This window comes from Venturia canescens, chromosome 7 (assembly GCF_019457755.1).
Source record: "Venturia canescens isolate UGA chromosome 7, ASM1945775v1, whole genome shotgun sequence".
In the NCBI taxonomy this organism is placed as follows: Eukaryota; Metazoa; Arthropoda; class Insecta; order Hymenoptera; family Ichneumonidae; genus Venturia; species Venturia canescens.
This window is the reverse complement of record NC_057427.1, coordinates 8106593-8129029: the sequence shown is the minus strand read 5'-3', so window position 1 is coordinate 8129029 and position 22437 is coordinate 8106593. Positions and strand designations below refer to the sequence as shown.

Below are 22437 nucleotides of genomic sequence, written 5' to 3'. Positions count from 1 at the left end.
CGTTGAAAGCACGTGGCAACCGAACATATTCTCATTGCAATTTTTTTTCCGTCCGTGAAAAACGGAAATTCGCCGGAAGAATAAGGAGCTTTTAACATCGATCGGAAAAGGGAAACGAGGAAAAGAGTCCATTGATAGCATGAAAGTTAAATCTGTTGAAATATTCATTAAAGTCCGATAACAAAACGAGGAAGGCGCGGCGAATCAGGGGTGGGATACTCGAAGGTAATATGTACTCTAAACCATATAATACGTTGGGAAATCGGTGTCAACGATCTATACCGTTCCGTATGTAAATCCGCGGACCTTTAACGAACTCTGCCGCGGATTCGTCTCTCTCCCTCTTTCTCTCACTTCAGCTTTGTCTCGCCCTCTCTCCTTCACCTCTAATTCTCCCTCGTGTTTCTCTCCTCTTGATTTAATGTGACCGAAATTAAACCCGAGATTACCAGCTGATCCGAGAGAACCGGCGTGGCCGTTAAATCGTCGCGTCCATTTCCCCATGTTCATACACGTATCTCTATATATATTATGAACCGAACGCAGCAGGTTACGTTTCGTACCGGCGTATTCGATACATTGCGGAAGTATAAAGATAGTATACGCGATATACATACGCATAAATATAGAGGTCGTTTCAGAATACAATAATAATTCGTTCCATTTCTCGATTCTGTTCAATTTTATGAGAAAATACATTTTTTAGCAGTTTACGAGGAGCGCAATAACGTCCAAGGTTTCTGGATCTCTGAGCACGATCGTGCCATTTTGAGCAACACTATTTTTGGGCATTTATTTGGGATTTATTATCTTTTTTCATCGTCACGTTTTTATTTTTTGATTTGTGTCGAACCGGTCGAAAGTTTCGGGAATCATTTTTTAGCTGAATTTCTATACTTTCGATTTAAAAAATTGAATCCCTCGAACCGTTTATAGTCAACTTGGGTTTCATGGTTTTTTCAATTTTTGGCTGTTGTCGCGAAAGGATTTTCAGCCGGAGGTACAATGATCTACGAACTTTTCGTCGAAGGTGATTTTCAATCGATTTTAATTCTCATCCGATGTGACGACTTTGATCATTTTTTTCCATGAAGATTGTGGGATCGAGAAAACTGCTGTCACTGAGATTCGAAGGTTATTTTATGGACAGTGAAACGTTGTTTCCGGAACGTGGATAGGCATTGAAAAGAAGGTGATTCGGGGGGGGGGGGGGGGGGGGGGGGCTGTTAACGAGGTTTATGGTCCAGTGAGCTCTTTGAATGATCCTGTATGAATGTCGCGTGCGTTGAACGCGTGGATTGATATATCGATAAGGGAAGAGTTTGGAACCCGCGTGCAGGAGCTTTCGAGAGAAGCGATCGCGATAAACTTTGGAAACTCGCATTCGTAAATGTCGATTGACCGACACTAAATGTAACCGGTACGAGAACGGAAATTGGCTGTAAAATTTCCAACGGTCAATATATAAAGCCAGGAACTGGCGTTTCGAGAGGACATAACTAGATCACTTTCCCTCGCCCTCTCACTCTCTCTCTCTCTCTCTCTCTGACGTGTGCGCTTTCTATGGAGATTGCTCCCTGTCACGATATATCGCGAGTACAAAATTCGTATGATATTTATTTATGGCCTCCTGCACCATTTCGGACAGTCGAAATCCCATGTTGCTTATTCGCAATTGAAATCTGTGGAATTGCGATCGATCGGGGCGCGAGACTGTGCCGTCTGAACAAAATGATCCAGAACCACCAATCTTTCGTCCGCAAACAAACACAATAAAAGACGAACATTCGAAACGAAAGCGCTGCATTTGCGACAATGATCTCTCGAAACTGAACGCGAAGCTTTTTCGCTCGAATATGGTCGATCGTAAAATGGACTGGATCCTTTATCGTTCACCGATAAAAGCCTCTGGAATCTCGTCGACGGTTTTTCCACTTTTTTCAGTTCCACGAGCCTCTGGAACGAGGTTTCGACTTGAACTGTTGCTATCTCAGGGCGTCACGTGTCGTTGGCACTTTGAAAAAAATTCGTTCGTGGGTAATCGCGAGGGTCGAGAAGTTTCAGGAATTGCAATAAGGAGCCTGAACGATGAGGATTTTCGCTGGTTTTTCGAGGAGCTCCTAAAGTTTTTGCCCACGAAATCGAGCACACGAACGCACGATGAAAAATAAAATATTCTCGTATTTACCGGTTGTGACAGAGGCGCTCGTCGGTCTCGTTGTTTGTAGAATAAAGCACAGGATTAAAAGTAGGGACGTCATTCTCAATCGAAGAATACGTTGGAGGACAAAAGCACTTCCGTTTGAAAAACTCCACTGATTTTCACGATTTTCAAAAGTCTCTGCTCCACTTCCAGGGCTCCCGGGGAGTCCGGAGACTCGCCAATTCTGGCATTCCATATCGGTATCTATCGCCCACGATATCTCGGGTCTGCACGTGGGGGAGTCAGGAGATTGGCTCGAAAACAACATTTTCCCGGTGTCACGTGACTCGACGAAAGTTTTCTCGGGACTCTCGATGCGCTTCGAGCCAGACCGGAAGTTTCTAGATTTCCCAGCATGCCCCGATCGGTCATCGAATCTCCGAGGTCGATTTGCCATCGGCAAAATCAAGTTTGGGTCCCCCCCTCTCGGTTATCCGTCTCGGAATCCTCTTCGCAAAGCCAAACAAATTCCTCTTTAGTCCCGACTTTGTTTCAACAAAAATGAAAAAAATTGCGTCGAGATTTCTGGTATCCCGTAGCTAAATCCTCGCTTCGTTGAATTTCGAACTAACAACACGAAACGGAATCATTTCGACGATTTTGGTCGATGGAAATATGCTGCGCTCGACTTATCCTCACGTCGACATCTCGAAAAATGTGTTTTCACAAAAAAAACTATTATTTTCCAAAACGTACAGCGTTTGCAGGCTCGAATTACACGCACAATCACACCAATAAAGATGTTCGCAGTTTATTTTTTATTCATCAATTACTGAAGAAGCTTTTAAGGGGGAAAAATCACAACGTAGCACGAGATAAACACGATTTAACCGACGCGGTATTTGCGGATCCGTAAACACGCGGCCGTTCGCTCGAGACGCCCGGCGTCGACTACTCGACGTCTGTGGGGGATTTCGTCGTCGTCGACGTGACTCCGAGGGCGCGCGCCGCCACATTTTCGCCTACTGTTTCTCCACGTGTATGTGTATTCGTGTGAACTGCACGTGTGTGGCCCACACGGACATCCACGGTTCTGTATGGGTGCGAGGATTGAAGCGCGAAAAGCGCGCTGCGCATCCGCGGATAGAGTAAGCGCGAAGGTCCGTTGACGCCGACGATAACGCAACCCCCGCGAAACCCGAGGACCAATCCACGACACCACGGAGCCGCCCCTCACGACGACGAGGGCGGAGTCCCCGAATTAAGATTTCCGACTTATTTTCTTCTTAGCGCTCTCTCGCCCTTTTCTCCCGTGGCCCTTTTTCCTTTACGAACTTTTCCTCGGCGCGATCTCTTCGCGGTTTTTCCCTCCGAACTCATCGTCTACGGGCACTCCGAAACCAATGGGAAGTGCGGAGAACAGCGGCGTTGCATTCAACTGTTCCGTGATACCGATCGATCCCTTCAAAAGATCTGCGGACGATGCCAGAACACCCTTTTCTTTACAAACAACTACTTGAATCGCAGCATGTCAATCGATCGTTTTAACCCTCCCGAAATCTTCAATTTACGATTTTCTTGATTTCATCTCCACACCGTTTTGACTAGTGGCATTTTTTCGTACTAGAACCCAAAATTTTTCATCGTTTTCCCTCATTTTCGACGTGCCATTTAGCCAAAAAAGATGAATTTTATACGGACGAACTTTAATGACCTTTTCAATTACTACTGAGACTCGTTTTTAATAATTGAAAAACTTTCATATTTTTTTTTTGAAGAATTCTTTGGTAGATTTTTCGCAATGAAGTTGCGAAGAGTTTTCGTTTCTAGCTTCAAAAAAATCCATCAATTCGTACATTTTTTTCGGGTCATACGACACCTGAGATAACGAAACTGAGGATGAAGAATTCTCTCTAAACCTCCCGATGATCCAATTCCTCTAAAAGGATGAAGCGTTGGATTTCTGAAGATTAAAAAAAGTATCCTAAACAAAAACAAAAATTAAAGAAAATGTAATTTCCGATCGACATCCATTGAAATGTGATTCGACGAGACGAAAATCGGTGCGAGACGAAAGCTCGTTGCGCTAGGATAAAACGAGATAAAAGTTTCAACTAATCCTGCAGTTGATTCATCAAATGAAAAGATTTCTTGAGCAAAGTGCTCGTTTAGTGGTTTAACAGTGTGCTCCCTGTTAGATGAATCAGATAAAAGAGAAAAAATATAACTTTTGTTTTATCCTCGATCGTTCTCGAATCAAGTGCCTATTATACTGTTTGCATATTTTCTCTATGCATGTATACATCGAATGTATGTATAAAATATATAGAGCCGGTATAACGACTCGTTGATACGACTCTCGCCAGGATAATATCCCTGTTTACCTATAGAAACTCAATTTAGATTGGTATCGCGTCGTTGGCATACAACGTCGAGGCGAGCCAAACTGATAGGGACTCTCTCGGCTCCTCTCGCCTTTCCACTCCCCTCTAACCTTCCCTATAATACGATAGACTCGATTTAGATCTCGACGAACGAAATTCTCGTGCGGTCCGCGATGATAATTTCCGGATAAATATATACATGGAACATCATTTTACGAGTTTTAACCGAAAGGCCACAATAATGTACGTGCTCCTGATCGTTGAATCATCTGTGAGCTGAACGGTCCAAGGAATGATCGAGAAACTCGTGCGAAGTCGACGATCTCACGATCCTTTGTTCTTTTTTCTTGCATTTGTCTCGACGATCAACATTGATTGATTTGTGGCACGTTTAGAATTTCGCAGGTTTTAAATTGAGCGATACTTTCATCATCGATCAAATTCGCTCCTGACGTCGAGTTGTCCATTTTCGAAGCATCATATTAGCTTCGGGATACTGCTCCGACGGGTTTGTTCTCATGGGCTTTTGTAAACGAGGTACAACTACTGAACGTCGTGCTACGGTATTGTAAACGTCATTGAATGATGTCCGTTGGATCTTGTTCGTGGAACAACAATTGTTGTGCTTCATTAGCGAAACCATGAAAAGTAGACTCGAATGGGTTGTTCGTCTACGAATTTTGGCCAATGAATAAATGGAGATTGATGATATTCGATTTGGATATGAGTGCAATGGAAGAATCATTAGCAATGAGATTTTTTCTCATCGATTTTCAGGGTCCAAGGCTTCGTGATTCTTCCACTAATCTTGGAATTCGACGCAGGTATTTATGGTGTACGAGTTTTTCCATTCATATTCGCGTTCTTACGACTTGACACACCGGAAGATCGAAGCAGCTTGGAAAGCCCAAAGGGGGATTGTTCCGTGAAAGCATCCGCTGCTTTAATAGAGGACCTGCTGCCTCCGTCTGGTTGTTCGGGTCTTCTGGAAGCGAGGATGAACGTTGCATAAAAAGAGAAGAGAGGAAGGAATTAGAATGAGAGAGAAAAATAAAGGGGGAGAGAGAAAGAGCCGCGGAGACAATGATAGGAGGAACGAAGCGAAGGAGGAAAGGAAAAGAGGATACAAAACTGTGCTGGTAGTGTGAGACTTGGGAAAGCAAGATCGCAACAGACTCTCTGGCTCGCTTTCCATCTCCTTCTTCAGAAGGGAACGCTGAGTACCGGAGAGAGGCTTTCATTTCGCTGATGTAAGTTTGAAGCTTCGGAGGTTTGACGGGCATCGCGTCTCATCTTGTCCGGAAATCTACCAGAGCGGAAGGAAAGGCAAACCTTCATCCCTTCCTATGGAACATCATCTTACCGTCAGAGGCCTGTCTTTCTAGAAAACCACCTCCGCACGTTCCCCTTCCTCTTCGCATACCTATATTTTCACCTCCCATATTCGTGCGCCTGTTTTTTTGCTGCAACTCTTTTCAGGGCTGTGATTCCTTGCAGATTACTCAGTTTGCCGGCCGGAAGTTGGACTTTCGCGCGATTTTGAGCTAAATATCTCGTTTCTCTATTCCGATAAATAAATAAATTTGATTTTCTCCCCGAGCACTCGTTCCCGAGTCGATGGAACGATGGGTTAGAAAAAAATTTGACGTTTCTAAGATTCCTCAGCCCCTCTGCTCACAAAGTACGGTTAAGGTATAAAGAGCAGGGAAAATCATGGCGAAAAGAAAATGGAGGCGACAATCGGAGCCAGCGGAGTTTTTGCGAACGGTGAAAGAAATCCCAGCTGTTCCCCGAAGATGTTCTTTTTCATTTTTCCCCCCGTATAAAAATGATTACTTTTCTTCATCGCCCAAACGGGTCACGGAACTTTTTGCTCCCAAGTTTTTCTGCCTGGAAATATCCTTCGGGACGTAATGCACGCGCTGTACGAACACGAACGTATCGAGATCGATTTTTAGCCAAGAACATTCCAAGAATAAAAAAATACTCGCAGAAAACAAATTCGCAAAAGTTTGTTACTTTTCCAAGAATTTTCCCACGATTTCCAGCCTCTCCCAACAGAGCCAGATTTCTTCTGAAGCTTTTTCACTTCCTCAATCGTTACCACGAAGAAAGTGCCTTAATGGACTCTTCCACGTGTTTCATTGCACGTCTCATCGTTCTTTATCAATTTCCCCGATCCCGTGGACAACACCAAAGCCACTTGATCAGTGATAAAATCGAATATCCATATTCGAATGTGTTTACCTTGGAATACAAGTACAAAGAAATTTCGCGTTCGGTGTACTCTATATTTTCCTTTTTCCTCAGACATCCAGACAATGTAATCGTCTGGCAAACGAAGCTTGAATAAAGCAATAGGGAAGCAGAGCCAACGGAAAGAGAGTATGAAAACGAGAAAACAATAATCCCATCGGAAAGTTTCGAAGAGGACGAGAAGCAAATTAACAAGTCAATATACCGACGAATATATAATCGACGCGATGAAAGAGACACGAATCGAGTGGAAATCGGATAGAAACAATTGCAATGAAATTTCCCTCTCGGGGCCGATCTCTCGCATTGAGTAACCACTCGAGTGGCTCCTTTTCGTTTTCCGATTAATTTATATACCTCTCGGTACATCTATACAAAGATATTTTGTGTATACACTATTTATAAAGTCTTGTAGGAGAGTTTAGTGGCTTTGTCTCGAAGAAAATGTACTTTGAGGATGAATAGGGTCCCGAGTATTCTGTATCTGATCCAAGGGAGCGAATTTACTTTTCTTTTATCTCGTGTCTATTCTATGACTCGTACAAAAAGTCTGTTTAAGAGAAAAAAAAAATAGCGGAGTTGGAGGGAGGCAAAGGGGGAGACTTTTTGTTAAATGTCCGAGGACACTCGAAGGATTATTTCCAACCATCCGAAGCGTTGAATCCTCGTAAATCTCTTTAAACAAATCTGAATATATGCATGCTTGGAAATGATTGACGATCGCTCCCACCGGAAATTTCGCAGCCTCCGCGACTCGAGTTCCCCTCCATAAAAGGGAGGAGTGAGGGTGGTAAAATGCGTTGGTTAAATGCACGAATTTATCATCGATGAGACGTGCACGCATTAGGAAAACTGTTAAATTTACAATTTCCTTCTTATTATTTACAGCTTTCTCATTCGTTGGGAATAACGTTTGGCAGGCGTCCCGAGATTGACGTGTTTCGCGCGAAGGAGATGAATCGTAAGGACTGTCGTGAAGGATATTTTTAAAAATGAAATCCCGAATGCTCTGGGGTTTTGGTATCAAAATTCCAACATTTTTTCAAACAGTTTTTTGAGCACTTGGTGCCATTAATTTGTCACATTTTTAACTCCCTCCATTTTTACATCCGCACCAATATTCTTTCCTCGAAATTCGTTTTCTCCTTTTTTTCGTCTGTTCAGTGCGCCAGCAGCGTTTCATCGATCGTACAATCTTGCTAGTCTTAAAGTTTACAAGGCAAATGCCGCACAACAAGGCGATCGAAAAATCGAAAAGGAGAAGGGACAGAGGAATATGTGAACCAGGGTAGTTATCCATGCAAGTGACAGTTCCGAGCCCCGCCAGCGCGAATTCTCATTCTTTGTCAATGGATCTACGTAGTCGTTTGAACGGGAGCGAATATTGAATTCGGTTATTACTTTCTCGACTTTCCGCCGTCTTACCATCTTCTTCTTCTTTACATACAATATAAAAACGTATGCATATATACGGAAGAGTGTGCTAAGATACGAGAGTTTTCAGGTCAAAATTGACTGGCCCTGACCCTCGACGATGCTTCGAAAAAATGTGTGTCTGTTTGAAAAGAGGGTTGCAAATAAGAGCTGAGAAGTTCGAGTTGAAATGTAAATTTTGAGCAAATTGGTTGGCCGAACGCTTCGAGTTAAAGAAATTTTATTTGCCCGCACGAAACTGCACATTTGTGTGATTGATTAGCCACGAATTTATCTTGCAACGTGAACTGTTCCATGAGTAATTGAAATGCAATTCCAGTTCTTCGTCGTTACTTGCCATCGCGTGTCAACGTACATTTTTTTCCCGCAGTGACAAGACGAAGGGAATAAAGTACAAACGTGTTTTGCTGTCTGTACAGAGAAAAGCGAGCCCGAAAAATATTCACAAAGAGTCCCAGACAAGCGACATTTTTCTCAGACTTTTTTCGTCCGCGTCTCCGCGGCGAATCTTGTTTCAGGCAACCCTCGAAGCGCGGTACAACATTCAGTTTACATAAAACGTATGTAAGTTTCTGACGTTTCGCGATGATTCTACGTACGAATTCATCCCAGAGACTGGGGAGGGAGCAGAGAGCAGAGCTGTCGATACTCGTTGAGAAATATACAAGAGACGAGGAATAATCTATGTAGGAGCAAATTTACTTGCAGAAAAGGAAGAGCACGAGAACGATGGTGGAGTTTCATGACTTTTATTTAAAGCCGGAGATCCCCGCGCCGAGAGGCTTCGCTCCGAGTGCGCACTAAAAGCCAATAGTTTTATCCCGGCACAAGTTCCCTCGTCTTACTTCTGCAATCTTGAGATTCAATTTCGTTAAGTCAACGTCGCAATTCTTTTTCACGACTGAACCGTACAAATATTCCTCCAAGATTCTCGTGCCATTAGTTCACTTGAAAATATGATTTTCCACAAATTTACTCACCCATCGATCCATTATTCGAGTTTTCCAAACCAAACACAACGCTCGATCCACCGAGGGCTTGAATCCGAAGGTATTCAGGGTTATTAACACCTCGCACGTGATCTGGCTCGTGTATAGTCCGCTGGCGAAGATAGAGATCCTTCGAGCCATCATAACGCTGATACACACGTCATATTAGTGTTCATCTCCATGTATGTATGCCCCTCCGTATCAATATATATTCATCTCCCGTATAAGGAGTGTCCCAAAAGATGGAAGCTGCGACTCCCCGGAGAGATCCCTCCCCGCCAATGGGGGAGGTTCGAATAATTTTATTCTAACTCAGTTCCCTTGTTTCCAGTCTTTTCGATGACTTCGAGTTGGGAAAAATGTGGAGGCTGCTGTAGAGCACACGGTTGGCTCCAAAAAATTGCATTGCGGGTGGGCCACGCCCATTTTTCATCGCCGCACTTGACTCGTTGGAATTAATCCAAAAATGAATAATCTTAAGGGCACGGCGGAGAGAATAATAGTAAAGGCGACGTACCTCACGAGAATTTCGTCATTTTCTTATCTTCAGCGAGTTAGGCCTGCTACTTCCAAGACATCCGGTATACATACGAGTTCGTATATAGATAGTAATGGACTTTCCTGACTCGATATATCGGGGATGATGCGATAGCTCGGGCTCCGGGTGAGAAGTCGACTTGCGCCTGGTTTACGAACACCCCTGGTGTGACGGGGTGTTAGTTTCCTGGCCGGATATTAGCTGTCACGCGGCTCACTGGACATCAGGACAGCCAGGACGCATATACACGTAGAGATAGGGAAACATGTCCACTGCTTCTCTTTCTCTCTTTCCCTTCGCTCTGCCCCGCTCGCCCCTTGTTCACTGGCTCATTGCGTCGTCGGTGAGTCTCCCCTGCACGTCATTGCTGCCTGTAACGTTGACGTGGAGCTAAGTACAGTGGTTCGTTACATCCAATAACAGTCGGTACGAACATGGACCCTGCGTCGATGAAAAAGCATCTTTGGAATCAGCGGCGAGAGGAGGAATCTTGGTATCATTGATGAGTGATTATTATATAATTTAATAATCTTTTTGAATTTTTTATTTGCAATGCTTGCTGTGGCACTTGTGCTGTCAACCGTCGGGGAATCTTTGGAATCAGCGGCGAGAGGAGGAATCTTGGTATCATTGATGAGTGATTATTATATAATTTAATAATCTTTTTGAATTTTTTATTTGCAATGCTTGCTGTGGCACTTGTGCTGTCAACCGTCGGGGAGTCTTTTTTTGAGACGCTATTCTGCAACCGCTTCTCTGTTTAATGAAATGTACTGAAAATAAATTTTAAAAATCCTTGTATAATTCATTACTTCAATAATGAATACACAAAATTTCAAATAAATTAATCGAGCTGCTTTTTCAAAAAAAATCCCAAAAAATACCTCATTTTTCAGCCTGTCGCACTGATATTCCCCCTTAATATTGCGCGTTTCAATAATCGCTTCCACCGCTGATGCAGCACCGCCGGACACACGACACGCACATTCGCTTATCACTTTTTTCCTCTTCCGCGTGGCGACGAGGACGAAAAATAAAATAGCCGTCAAAAGAGCCGACCAGACTTTGGCTCATGCTCGTCGAATAAAAACCATAAAATAATAAAATGCCTCGAGTTTTCGGAGCCCAGGCAAACCAACTCGAAACGCATCGGCAGTGTCATACGCCAGTGTACATACTTAAAAAATTAACGGATCATTTTGTTTGATAATATCGTGTTCCCCTCAAAAGCTCCTCTGGCGCATCGCTTTGAATGTAGCTTTTCATGAAATAATCCTCCCGAAAAATTATCAATCATATTATTACTCGCGATGCGAAAACAAAACGTAGCTTTTCAAACGTTTTTGAAAACATGATGCAGCGCCAAGTGCCAAAGAATCGAACTCAAATCCGTTTCTACGGGATTACGTCGCGAATAATGAGAAAATCACAAAAAAATTCGATTTAACTTCACGATTTTTTTTTTTCGGTCATTACAATTTTGTCTCATTTGAGTCAGAATCGCATGAAACATGTTTTGAACCCATCATGGGAGGTCATTTTTTTGATTTTTGCAATTTTCAAAAATTTTCGAAAATTGAACATTTTTCATGGTCTACTGCCTTTGAAAATTATTTTTTTCAGTCATTACACTTTTGTCTCATTCAACTCAGAATCGCATGAAACATGTTTTAAACCCATCGTGGGAGGTCATTTTTTCGATTTTTTCAATTTTCGAAAATTCAACATTTTTCATGGTCTACTGCCTTTGAAATTTTTTTTTTTCGGTCATTATACTTTTGTCTCATTCGACTCAGAATCGCATGAAACATGTTTTAAACCCATCGTGGGAGGTCACTTTTTCGATTTTTGCAATTCTCAAAAATTTTCGAAAATTGGACATTTTTCATGGTCTACTGCCTTTAAAAATTATTTTTTTCAGTCATTACACTTTTGTCTCATTCAACTCAGAATCGCATGAAACATGTTTTAAACCCATCGTGGGAGGTCATTTTTTCGATTTTTTCAATATTCGAAAATTGAACATTTTTCATGGTCTACTGCCTTTGAAATTTTTTTTTTTTCGGTCATTATACTTTTGTCTCATTCGACTCAGAATCGCATGAAACATGTTTTAAACCCATCGTGGGAGGTCACTTTTTTGATTTTTGCAATTCTCAAAAATTTTCGAAAATTGGACATTTTTCATGGTCTACTGCCTTTGAAAATTATTTTTTTTCGATCATTATACTTTTGTCTCATTCGACTCAGAATCGCATGAAACATGTTTTAAACCCATCGTGGACGGTCATTTTTTCGATTTTTGCAATTTGCGGAAAAGTTCGAACCTTGGACATTTTTCATGGTCTACTGCCTTTGAAATTTTTTTTTTTCGGTCATTACACTTTTGTCTCATTCAACTCAGAATCGCATGAAACATGTTTTGAACCCATCGTGGGAGGTCATTTTTTCGATTTTTGCAATTTGCGGAAAAGTTCGAACCTTGGACATTTTTCATGGTCTACTGCCTTTGAAATTTTTTTTTTTCGGTCATTACACTTTTGTCTCATTCAACTCAGAATCGCATGAAACATGTTTTGAACCCATCGTGGGAGGTCATTTTTTCGATTTTTGCAATTTTCAAAAATTTTCGAAAATTGAACATTTTTCATGGTCTACTGCCTTTGAAAATTATTTTTTTTCGATCATTACACTTTTGTCTCATTCGACTCAGAATCGCATGAAACATGTTTTAAACCCATCGTGGACGGTCATTTTTTCGATTTTTGCAATTTGCGGAAAAGTTCGAACCTTGGACATTTTTCATGGTCTACTGCCTTTGAAAATTATTTTTTTTCGATCATTACACTTTTGTCTCATTCAACTCAGAATCGCATGAAACATGTTTTGAACCCATCGTGGAAGGTCATTTTTTCGATTTTTGCAATTTGCGGAAAAGTTCGAACCTTCGACATTTTTCATGGTCTATTGCCTTTGAAAATTATTTTTTTTCGGTCATTACACTTTTGTCTCATTCGACTCAGAATCGCATGAAACATGTTTTGAACCCATCGTGGGAGGTCATTTTTTCGATTTTTTCAATTTTCGAAAATTGAACATTTTTCATGGTCTACTGCCTTTGAAATTTTTTTTTTTCGGTCATTATACTTTTGTCTCATTCGACTCAGAATCGCATGAAACATGTTTCGTACCCATCATGGGAGGTAATTTTTTCGATTTTCGCAATTTTCGAATATTTTTGAAATTTTCGACTCTTGGAATTTTTTCTTAGTCCCACGACTCCCTTTAAAAATATATTTTTTTTCGGTCATTACACGTATGTGTCATTCGACTCGGAATCGAATGAAACGATTCCGAGTCGAATGTTTTTTCGATTTTTTCGATTTTTGCAATTTAAAAAAAAATTCCAAGTCCTAGTTTTCTACCCCGATTCATATAGAAGTTCCGTTGATTTCAGAATGTCTGGTAGCCTATTCCATGGTTACATGGACACCATGGTTAGAACCATCAGAGTCCCGGGTTCTAATCTCGCGGAGTGTCCTATTTTTCAATTTATTTTAATTATTTACATATACGTGTAAAGACCGATTTATTCGATTCTGAATCGAATGAAACGTACGTGTAATGACCGGAAAAAAATATTTCTTAAAAGGAATCGTCGGACTTTGAAAAAATCCAGAAATCGAGAATTTTTCAATTTTTTGATTTTGAAATGGGTGTACGCTGTTGATAAACTCTGGAATAACTAATCGAATAAAAAAAATAAAAATGGTTTTTAATTGAATAGGTAAACGGCTACAGCGCGTATCATACGATTTTTGATTATTTAAAAAATGACGAAACGACTGCCTTTTTTCCTAAAACTTCGAAAAAGCACGTTTTTTTTATCGATTTTTGCAAAAAAAAAAAAAAATCGTTCCGCTTCAAATTTCAAAATTCGTATGATATGCGCTATAGCTCTAATCATAAAGAACATGTGCTAAAATTTTGGGAACCATCGGTTGAATAGTTTCGGAGATTTGATCAACGAGCCGTCCAAAAACGTAATTTTGATAAAAACGCGTTTAAACAAAAGCAGGTACGCGGTGCCGCGCTGGGCGGTGCGAATAAGCGCGCTCAGCAGCCAAGTAATCGTCGTTCAAAAGTACACTTGGACCGATCGTATGTTTATAAAATTTTACTGTGATACTTTTAAATACGTGTATACTTTCGAAAAAAGCGATAAAAAACAACCAATTTCTAGAAAATTCTAATTAGCGTAGACCACTAAAGAACCAAACACTGAATGAGAAATAAAGCACAAAGAAGTTAGAAACACGCACAAAGATCGTATACTGAAAAGCCAAAATCTTGTGAATCCTCGAGCAACTTTGACGAAAAGAGTAAACGCGACGCAGGTATATACGCTACGAAGTTTCTCCGTAGCGAATCAAAGTTATGCACAGTCTGCATCAAAACACGACGGTGTACGAAAAAGAAGTGAGAAAAAAGAAAAAAAAAAAAGGAAAAAGCACGCGATGCCGGAACAGGAGACGGAAAACTCGATCAAACTCTTCGTCCCCGATAGCAATTTAAAAACTCGTTCAAGTCAATGAGAAAATCCTACTCCTATCAGTCTTAGATCATTCGAGTTTCCAGCTTGAGCTTATGACATTTAGAAAGAAGTATCCAGTCAAATAAGCTAATACAATTTTCTATCTCTGTCTGTCCCTCTCTCTTTCTCGATTATCTTCACGTATACGTATCATCTCATCCAGTATAGGGGAAGGCTGGTCTCTCGGATATCAGAAATAAATATACAGATTGCCAACCGACGTAATATACAGTACACGTTTTTGCATCCCTCAACGTCAAGGATTCCTTTACTCGAAAGAGTTTTCTCGTATTCCGGACTCGTATGTTCTTCCCCCCGGCCCGGCGTCCTTTTTCGAGTTTTCGTCCCGTGTATTCGACGCATACACGTGTTTTCTCAGCGTGTGAAAATGTATGCATATTTGTCTCTGCGCCAGCCACGCCTACAAGGTGTCCACCGAGTCACAGAGTGCTGGCTGAGAGACGAGCGTCGGTCTCTCGTTAAAACAATCATCGACCTTTGTCCGATTGGCTCAGGCTTCCGGGACATTCGAATTTGGACACCAGCAGAAATTCCCTCCCGAGGGATGACGAGCAGGAAGGATTTTTGCGAGCTCTGGGAAGAGGGGAGAAAAAAATGAGACACGCAGCCACATCAGGAAGCGTCGTCGCCTCTGTTGTCTTCGTGGTGGATGCCTCGTCCCATAAGCCTTTCGAGTACGTATCCATGTGTTCTGTGCACACATGGAAATAGACGTGTGTAAAGGTCGCGTGCTCTCAGCTTTCCAGTGGGATTCGCTAGCGTCTTGTGAGACACGGAATAAATTACTTTACCATGAAGCCTCTGGGTTCAACTTGCACTCTCGCACCTTTTTCACTCCTCTCCATTTCTTCTCACTCCTCCCCCCGCGTACGTGTATTGCTCTCCTACACGTTCCTCTTCTCTCTCCGGAGATCCTACGTGCGGACATCTACACATGCATTTATAGGTCGGTATGTGTATGTGTGTGTGTGTGTGTGTGTGTGTGTGCGCGTGTCTATGGATATTTATGTATCGTATGGATGTATCTCCAGAAAGCAGTAACACAGCCGCCTCGCCCCATCCCTTTCCGGTAACCACCACCGCTGAGGGCAAAACTTTCCTCCGCGCGATCTTGATTTCATCAACGTGTCTCCTTTTATTGTTGGCAGTTTAGCGCGAGGAGAGCGTCCGTATATAGGTATAGATCGAGGGTAGGAAAGAGGCAGCGGAGTGTTTACGTGGCTTTAAATATATTGGCTCGTGTTGGATCTTCGTAAGACGGTGCACCGGCGACAAAAGATTCGCATTCTCGCTGAGCACCACCGGCCAATCAAGCAGCTATGAAAGATCACGTTCAACCCGGCCCCAAACCCCTGGAACATCTCAACTCTCACTCCGCAGGCCGCGCCGGGGCCGAGAGCCCCCTTTTCTGTACCTTTTTCCTCTCTTCTCGCCCTTCTATTTTCACCTTCCGCAATCGTTCTGTCTTTGGTCTATCTCTTTGTCTCCCTGGCTTCTTGTTCTCTCTGCTGCGGAACCGCCGGTGCGAGCCAACCTCGTCACACCTTCGCCCCCTCTGCCGATTGCTTCGGCTACTGTCAACGTTACAAGCTCAAGCGATCCCATTATTGCTTATTTTCGGATAAACGAAAATAACTGTTGACGCAAGAGTTTTTGGGCAGTGCAGAAAAGAGGTCTTGGTGGTGTTGGGACTTTTGCCGAATTCAGCGAAACCGCATGCGGCGACAGTGCCCAACTAATCGTCATTTTTATCCACTAATTCGTCACGAGAACCTCTGAAGAATTATTCGCTCCTGCACAGTCTTGATTGCGGTAAACTCACTCGTCCGGGATGAAGAAATGAAGATGAAGCGCTCCGGGTCGAAGGATACGTTAAATAAATAAAACAAAATAAAAAACACTTGTCGCGCGGCATCACGAAAAGCCTTTCCTCACTCTTATTCTTATTCCTCGTGTTCCTCTTATTTTTACGCGATTCAGCAACTCTGCCAGGATGTAACACAGGCTTCCACGCCACACACAGAGTGTAAATAGAATTTGGCCAAGATCTGCGGTGATAACCATCGACGCGCCGCGTTCTGTGTCGAAGAGGCGGTCTTCACCGGGTTTAAGGATTCCGCTGAATCGGCTATTTCGACTTCTCACTTTAACTGACCAGCGTCAATATACTTCGTGTCAACTTGTCCGCTTCGTATACCAGGGATTTTTCACTAGCGTCATTTCTCAAAATCCAAATTCCCACGAGCCCCCCGACATTTGTTCTGTCAATAAAAAAACGGGGTCGGAAAAACTCGACGTTTCCCAGTGGACTCGAAAAACATCGAGGAACCAATATTTTATTCAGAGTCCCCCGAATCAATTGACTTTCGTGAAGACTTCAGTATTCGATGTAAAACGCAAAGTTTGCGAAGTTTCCAGTCAAAGCTTTTTCACGCGTTCGTCGATAAAGTCATGCCGCACAACCACCGGGAGGAAAAGTTCAAATGTCGAGGATATTTCACTCGTGTCCAAGACCAAGTGACGACGATCATTTTCCCTAAATCCCATACGAAAGGGAGGAAGTCATAACTGTTTGAAAGTTTTGATGGTACAATGAAATTTTTCTTGTAACGGGCTTATCAAGCTTGGCGATGTGTAATACGAGCCAGTTCACCATTCGTTTTGACGAACTTGTGAAAAATAGAGAGAAAGACAATCGAGCAAAGATATCAAGCGAATCGTTATTTTATCTGCGCAGCTTAAAATGAGAAAGAAAACATCCGAGGGCGAACGAAGACAAAAATTCTCAAGGTGCTCCGACGATCGTAAGGATTGTACGTACACACACCTATATATTTATATTTGACGAGGAGAAACTCCTCCTTTGCTGTACTTCCGTCGCTGAAGACCCTTGAGAAACTACGAGTGCCCCAGCCCTGCTCGTAAATACTCTCCTACGTCCCACATTGATTGGGACGTGAATCTTTCACATTCCCGCGCGCGATCTGTAGCGCCCTCGACCGGTGAAGTCGTCTCTCACTCAATCGTTGTATCTCTATATATATTTCTCGATGTGTACAACATGTCCGAAAAGTCATGGTGACGCTGGGACTAGAAGCCAGAAATCTCGGTTCAGAAACATTTTTTAAAAAATTTTTTTTTCTTTTCAGATACAGTGTCCCTGGAAAAACAAATGAAGAGATTCAAGAATGACGAGGGACGATGAGTTTTTCCCGAGACTGACTTCGAATTAAGGTAGATCATGCCCGAAGGATCGTATTTTATGGGTGTCTAAATTGCATCGATTTTAACTCCTCGATTGAAGATATAATCACTTTAAATTAATGTCAGAGTTATTAATTCCAAATTGTAAATAAATTTTTTCAACTCATCTTTTGACGAATGGATTACAAACCATTCATTAATCGCGGGGACCCATCACTGATTGAACTCCAAATTTCATTCGGCCCTGGCGAAAATACTGTAGTTTTTTATGTAAAAAGTCGCGTTAGAGAGCGCAAAGGGAAAACACGAAGGGAAATGGATCAAGGTATAAGTATTAATAAAAAGACAGAAGGCTATGACAGGAATGGCCCAAACCAAGAAGAAACAAAATGCCGAAATAAGCAATGCGAGGTTATACGAGTGCTCACTACCAACTTATTCGTTCAATCTTTAATGTAATATCTTTATTACTAGTACGACAATCGTCTCGAATTTTTTTCCTAAACCTTCATTACATACTTCACTTTTATTTTGTACTTTTTTATAAACTTCGTAAGGAGCGTTCATTCGTTATATGAAGAGATAAATGATTTTTTACGCATAGTCCCTGTAAGCCTTTTATGTAACTATATTTAAAGACGTTTATCTCACTAACCAATAAGACGAAGCCTCTAAAATTTGATATGCGTGTCACTAGCCATATAAATTTTGTGCAAATTTCAAGACTTTCTTGAGAAAATCGTTTCGTGCACAAAGTACCTTAAGAAGAAGCGAGGCCAAGCGATTAATTTATAAAACTTCAATAATGTTGTAAGGAAAATTGAAAAAAGATTTTCATTCTGAGGCTCGAATTTTTGGGACACTTTGTAGAGGGGCTTGATCCTCGGAAACAATGTGTCCCCGCCTCTCGTGGTCTTGCCAGAGGAGCATGTCGTCGGAAGGGGGACGAGTAGGAAGTGCGGGGAGGAAGAAGAAACTGTGAAGCCCAATGTGATGGGTGCTAGTAAACCTACTGAAGAGTTCGAGCGATGCGCTGATTACGGAGAGTCCCATCACTGACTTAATTGATTCGGAGACCAATCTGGAAAGTCTCGAAACAAAAGACGTTGAAGAGCTCACACGTACACACGCGTGCACACCCACAAAGCTTCGAGATCTAGTTTGCTCTGTTTTCCCACCCACAAACCTTCTTCTTTCCAGCGAGTTGGATCGCCTGGAGGTTTTACCTTTTTTCTTTCCTCCAATCCCGCTCCCCTGCTTTTCCACGTACACTATTCAAGGGGTTCAATGAAAGAACGAAGTGGGTATAAACTGAGCCAGCAACGACGATGCCAAAGGAGCAGAAACAATTTCGAGTGAACTTTAGCCGATGACGCTAACGAACGATCCTGATCCTAACCGTCTTATTTTTTCTTCTACTTTTCTTCTTCCGTCTTCCAACGTTTTCTCTCCATAGGAGGATTCTGTGCTGCTACGAAACTTTTTTTAAACGAATCGACCATTCGAAACGAGTGTTTTTATCGTTAATCAGGCTTTTCGGTTAGCTCAGATTTATTTCTCTGCCTATTAAACTCCCCTGAACCTCTCCATCGGTCGCTTCCCATTGGCACTGTCTTTGCATTGCTTCTCCCTGCATAAATGAAAAAAAAAAAAAAAACAAAAAAAAAAATACAACCTTTCTATACTAACGATACAAAAAACATGTTAGCCTCGTGTTAGTACTGAAGAAAACAAAAATATGTTTGCTTTAGCGAGATTGCTGAATTTTGTGCACCCAGGCTGGAGCTTAGAATCCGCACCGGAATGTCTGAAAAGTTGCACACAGTCTGTATACCCGAGCCTTGCTTGATGCTGATATGGCTTCTCCTCTGCTCGACGAACAGGGTAACAGCTGCAATGATCATACTGTGCAAACTCCCTGTACATACACTCTTCCACGTACATAAATATTATATATTTGTATATATGTTTTCATACTGTATATTATACGTACTTATATCTTGTCTGATATAGGTTGGAGCGAGGGGGCGAGCGCCTACAGACGTAATTATGTGGATACATCAAACTTTTCCAAGAGAACCAGCAGCAAAGATCTCTCGAGGCGCATCGCTGCCGGCGCAATGGGCACGAATCGTTGCTGCTTCTGCCCGCCTTCCCACAACCTTTTCTCGATGTTGGACGAACTTTACGATTTATTAGAACCCGAGCATATTCTTCGCACTCGCTCACTATAATTTAACCGAAGAAATGAGCAGTTTTTTCATTTTTCTCGGAAAAAAGACAACGCCGAAGTCATATACGAAGAGCCAGGAACCGACTTTCAGACGCTCGGATCTTGCGCGCCTTATCTCTCAAGGGGCGCGGAAATATGGAAGTTGCAAAATTGAGGAGTGAAAAGACTATTTTGGCATCGATGTCAAAGCCTCCGTCGAAATTCGAGCGGAGGTGGAAAGTTTTGGAAATTTAGTGCTAACGTTAAAGCACATTGTTTTCATTAATTTAAGCAAAACATCACTTGTTTGTGCATAACAATTTTATTCCGCTCTTCAATTTTCTAATAAAGTGAAAATATTTGAGGAGCAATAAAACAGCGCAATAAAGATGGCAAGCTGCGAGGGTATAATCGGCGAAGGACATACGTCGAAGGGATTCGTAGTTTTATGTGATCGCGACGTAAAATGGGGGGGACAAGAAGCAAGAAGCATACGGCATAGCAGGACGTAAATTAAGATTGCCACGACGTTTGAGAATCGTGGGGAGAATTGTGTTTCGTTGTCCGGGGCCGGAGGGCGGGAGGGAGAGATAGATGGAAAGGAAGAAAACCAGAAGGGACACGCAGGAGAAACGTCCCATTCTTTACGAGGATAGTTCCCTCGAGCTGGGTAAAACTACTTTTGCCACTCCGTTTAACTTGTCTTATCCGAAAAGCCTTTGCTCCACTCCCTTGGTGTGCTATAGGTTGATTTGCTCGAAAAACTTTTTGTGACCGAACCAATTGCTGCTGGCGAGGGGGGACGGGAGCATCCGCCGATTGAAAGTGTCTTGTTGTTTTTAATTCCATTGAAAAGCAGCCTCGAATTTATGAGGGTTTTGAGCAGAGCAGATTTCCGTTAATAACGAGCTTTCAAAGGCTCTCCCAAGTTTAATATCATGTAAGACAATAATACGCGTGAGGAGCGTTGTTTCAGCGATTTCAAAGCCGCGAGCGATCGTACTGGATTGGAGAAAGGCGACGAGAATGCGAGCAGGAACTGCACCGAAGGGGCCAGGGCCCGAGCTCCTTGCGGGTATCGGAAGGCTCTTGATGAAAAGGGCACGAGACTCGGGGAGAAGCAAGTGCGAGAGCCTCCCTATGCAGCTTCCGCATTCAATGAAACAAGTTTGCTTTTGTCCGATAATTACGTCGGAACAATGAGAACGGGATATGGCGAAGGAAAAGAGTGAGAAACCGACACGGAGAAGCGGCATGATCGGCGCCGAACAAAGACAGTGGGAGAGAGAGAAAACAGCGGATCGGCAGATGGTGCGCAGGCGTCCTTCTCGTGAACACCCTGCCGCTCATCGTTTCTGCGGACTCGGGCTCGCGTCGGGAATCTCCGCAACTAATATCAAACTCGAGGTGAAAGAAGGCCGCGCACACAGCGGAGATATCTGAAGGGGTGAAACGAATGGCATAACGTCGGGGCGGGCTGGATGTTCCAGATCGAGTTTTCGTCTACCGGAGGGTTTCGCCGGTAACACATCGCGAAAGACGAGTGGTCGGAGGTGGATATATACGAGATGACGTTAACTGTGCCGCTCCCCGTGATATGGTCCAGCTCGAACAACCCCTTCTTTCCTTCGCCCCGTCGGCTTTGCTCCATATACGAAGACGAACATCCACCAACTGTCTATGTGTGTGCGAAGATCGTAGAAATTTCAACGAGAGGGCGCTGTATATAGCGCCCCGTCATCAGGAAGTACGTGGGTCCCTCGTCATGCCCGTAGACCGCGAACACGTACACAAGGAGGGAGAAAAAGAGAGGGAGAGAAGCAAGTAACCGGAAGTCCGGCGTCTTTGGGAAGCCGGTAAAACCTGCCAAGCCAGCAGGAACCAGGCAGGTGAGTAAGTGGATGAGACTGAGGAAACTTTTCTATATTCTCCAACAATTTAATATATCCTATCTGTGTCAACACGTATAAATATACCTTTTGTACATGCCTGTGTATGACATAGACGTATAAACTAACCACAATTGCGGCCAATGACGATATTGCGGATCCGCAATCCGATCGGTTTGTGCGCGCGTTCGATGGGAACCTGGATTTTGGAAATTCTTCGTACAACTTTCGTACGCCCTTCAACTATTATATTTGTTTCTACCTACACGCTTGAAGCTTCGAGAGTAAACTCGATGCTCGTGTGCACGATTACTAAGGCAAGCGAGCCGAGGCGGGAGCGACGCTGCAGGGACGGAGGGATCTTGAACGGTGAAAGAGATAATTGATTGTATTAGGAAAGTTGGTATTCCGAGCGTGAATTCACTGTGAAGACACACACACACACAGACACGCTGAACAAGATAGAAGAACAGAGTTGGAGTCGAATAAAAGCCACCGGAATGGCATATACGTAGCAAGCTCACAGATAACTCCACTATGCGCCAGCAACGTGTCTTCCTTTCCTCCTCCCTTCGATCTCTCCCGACCTGCTCTGCTCCTCTCTAATCCTCCATCCTTCACGAAAGCCTACCAACCACTCCCGCGTTCATAGATTCCCTACATTCGTATCTACAGTCCAAATCTTCTGGTCGAGCCAACGCTGCTGCAAATGTTTACTCAAAATCACTGCGACCAAACTTATTCTCTGGCAACTTCTGATGGTTTTATTTTAT

The 22437-nt window shown here is 42.8% G+C and overlaps 1 protein-coding gene across 3 annotated transcripts in view; it reads right to left on the bottom strand.

Annotated features, from left to right (window-relative positions):
- LOC122413646 (lachesin-like) overlaps nt 1–22437 on the bottom strand; it is a 259378-nt gene that overhangs the window by 158437 nt on the left and 78504 nt on the right. Inside the window, exon 1 of one of the 3 annotated variants that reach the window (XM_043424134.1) lies at nt 2189–3102. The exons of the other annotated variants lie outside the window; for them this stretch is intronic. Within the exon in view, the coding sequence (XP_043280069.1) occupies nt 2189–2600 (412 nt within the window). The 5' untranslated portion in view covers nt 2601–3102. Of the gene's footprint in view, nt 1–2188; nt 3103–22437 lie in introns of those variants that run through there. 3 annotated transcript variants of the gene reach the window in all.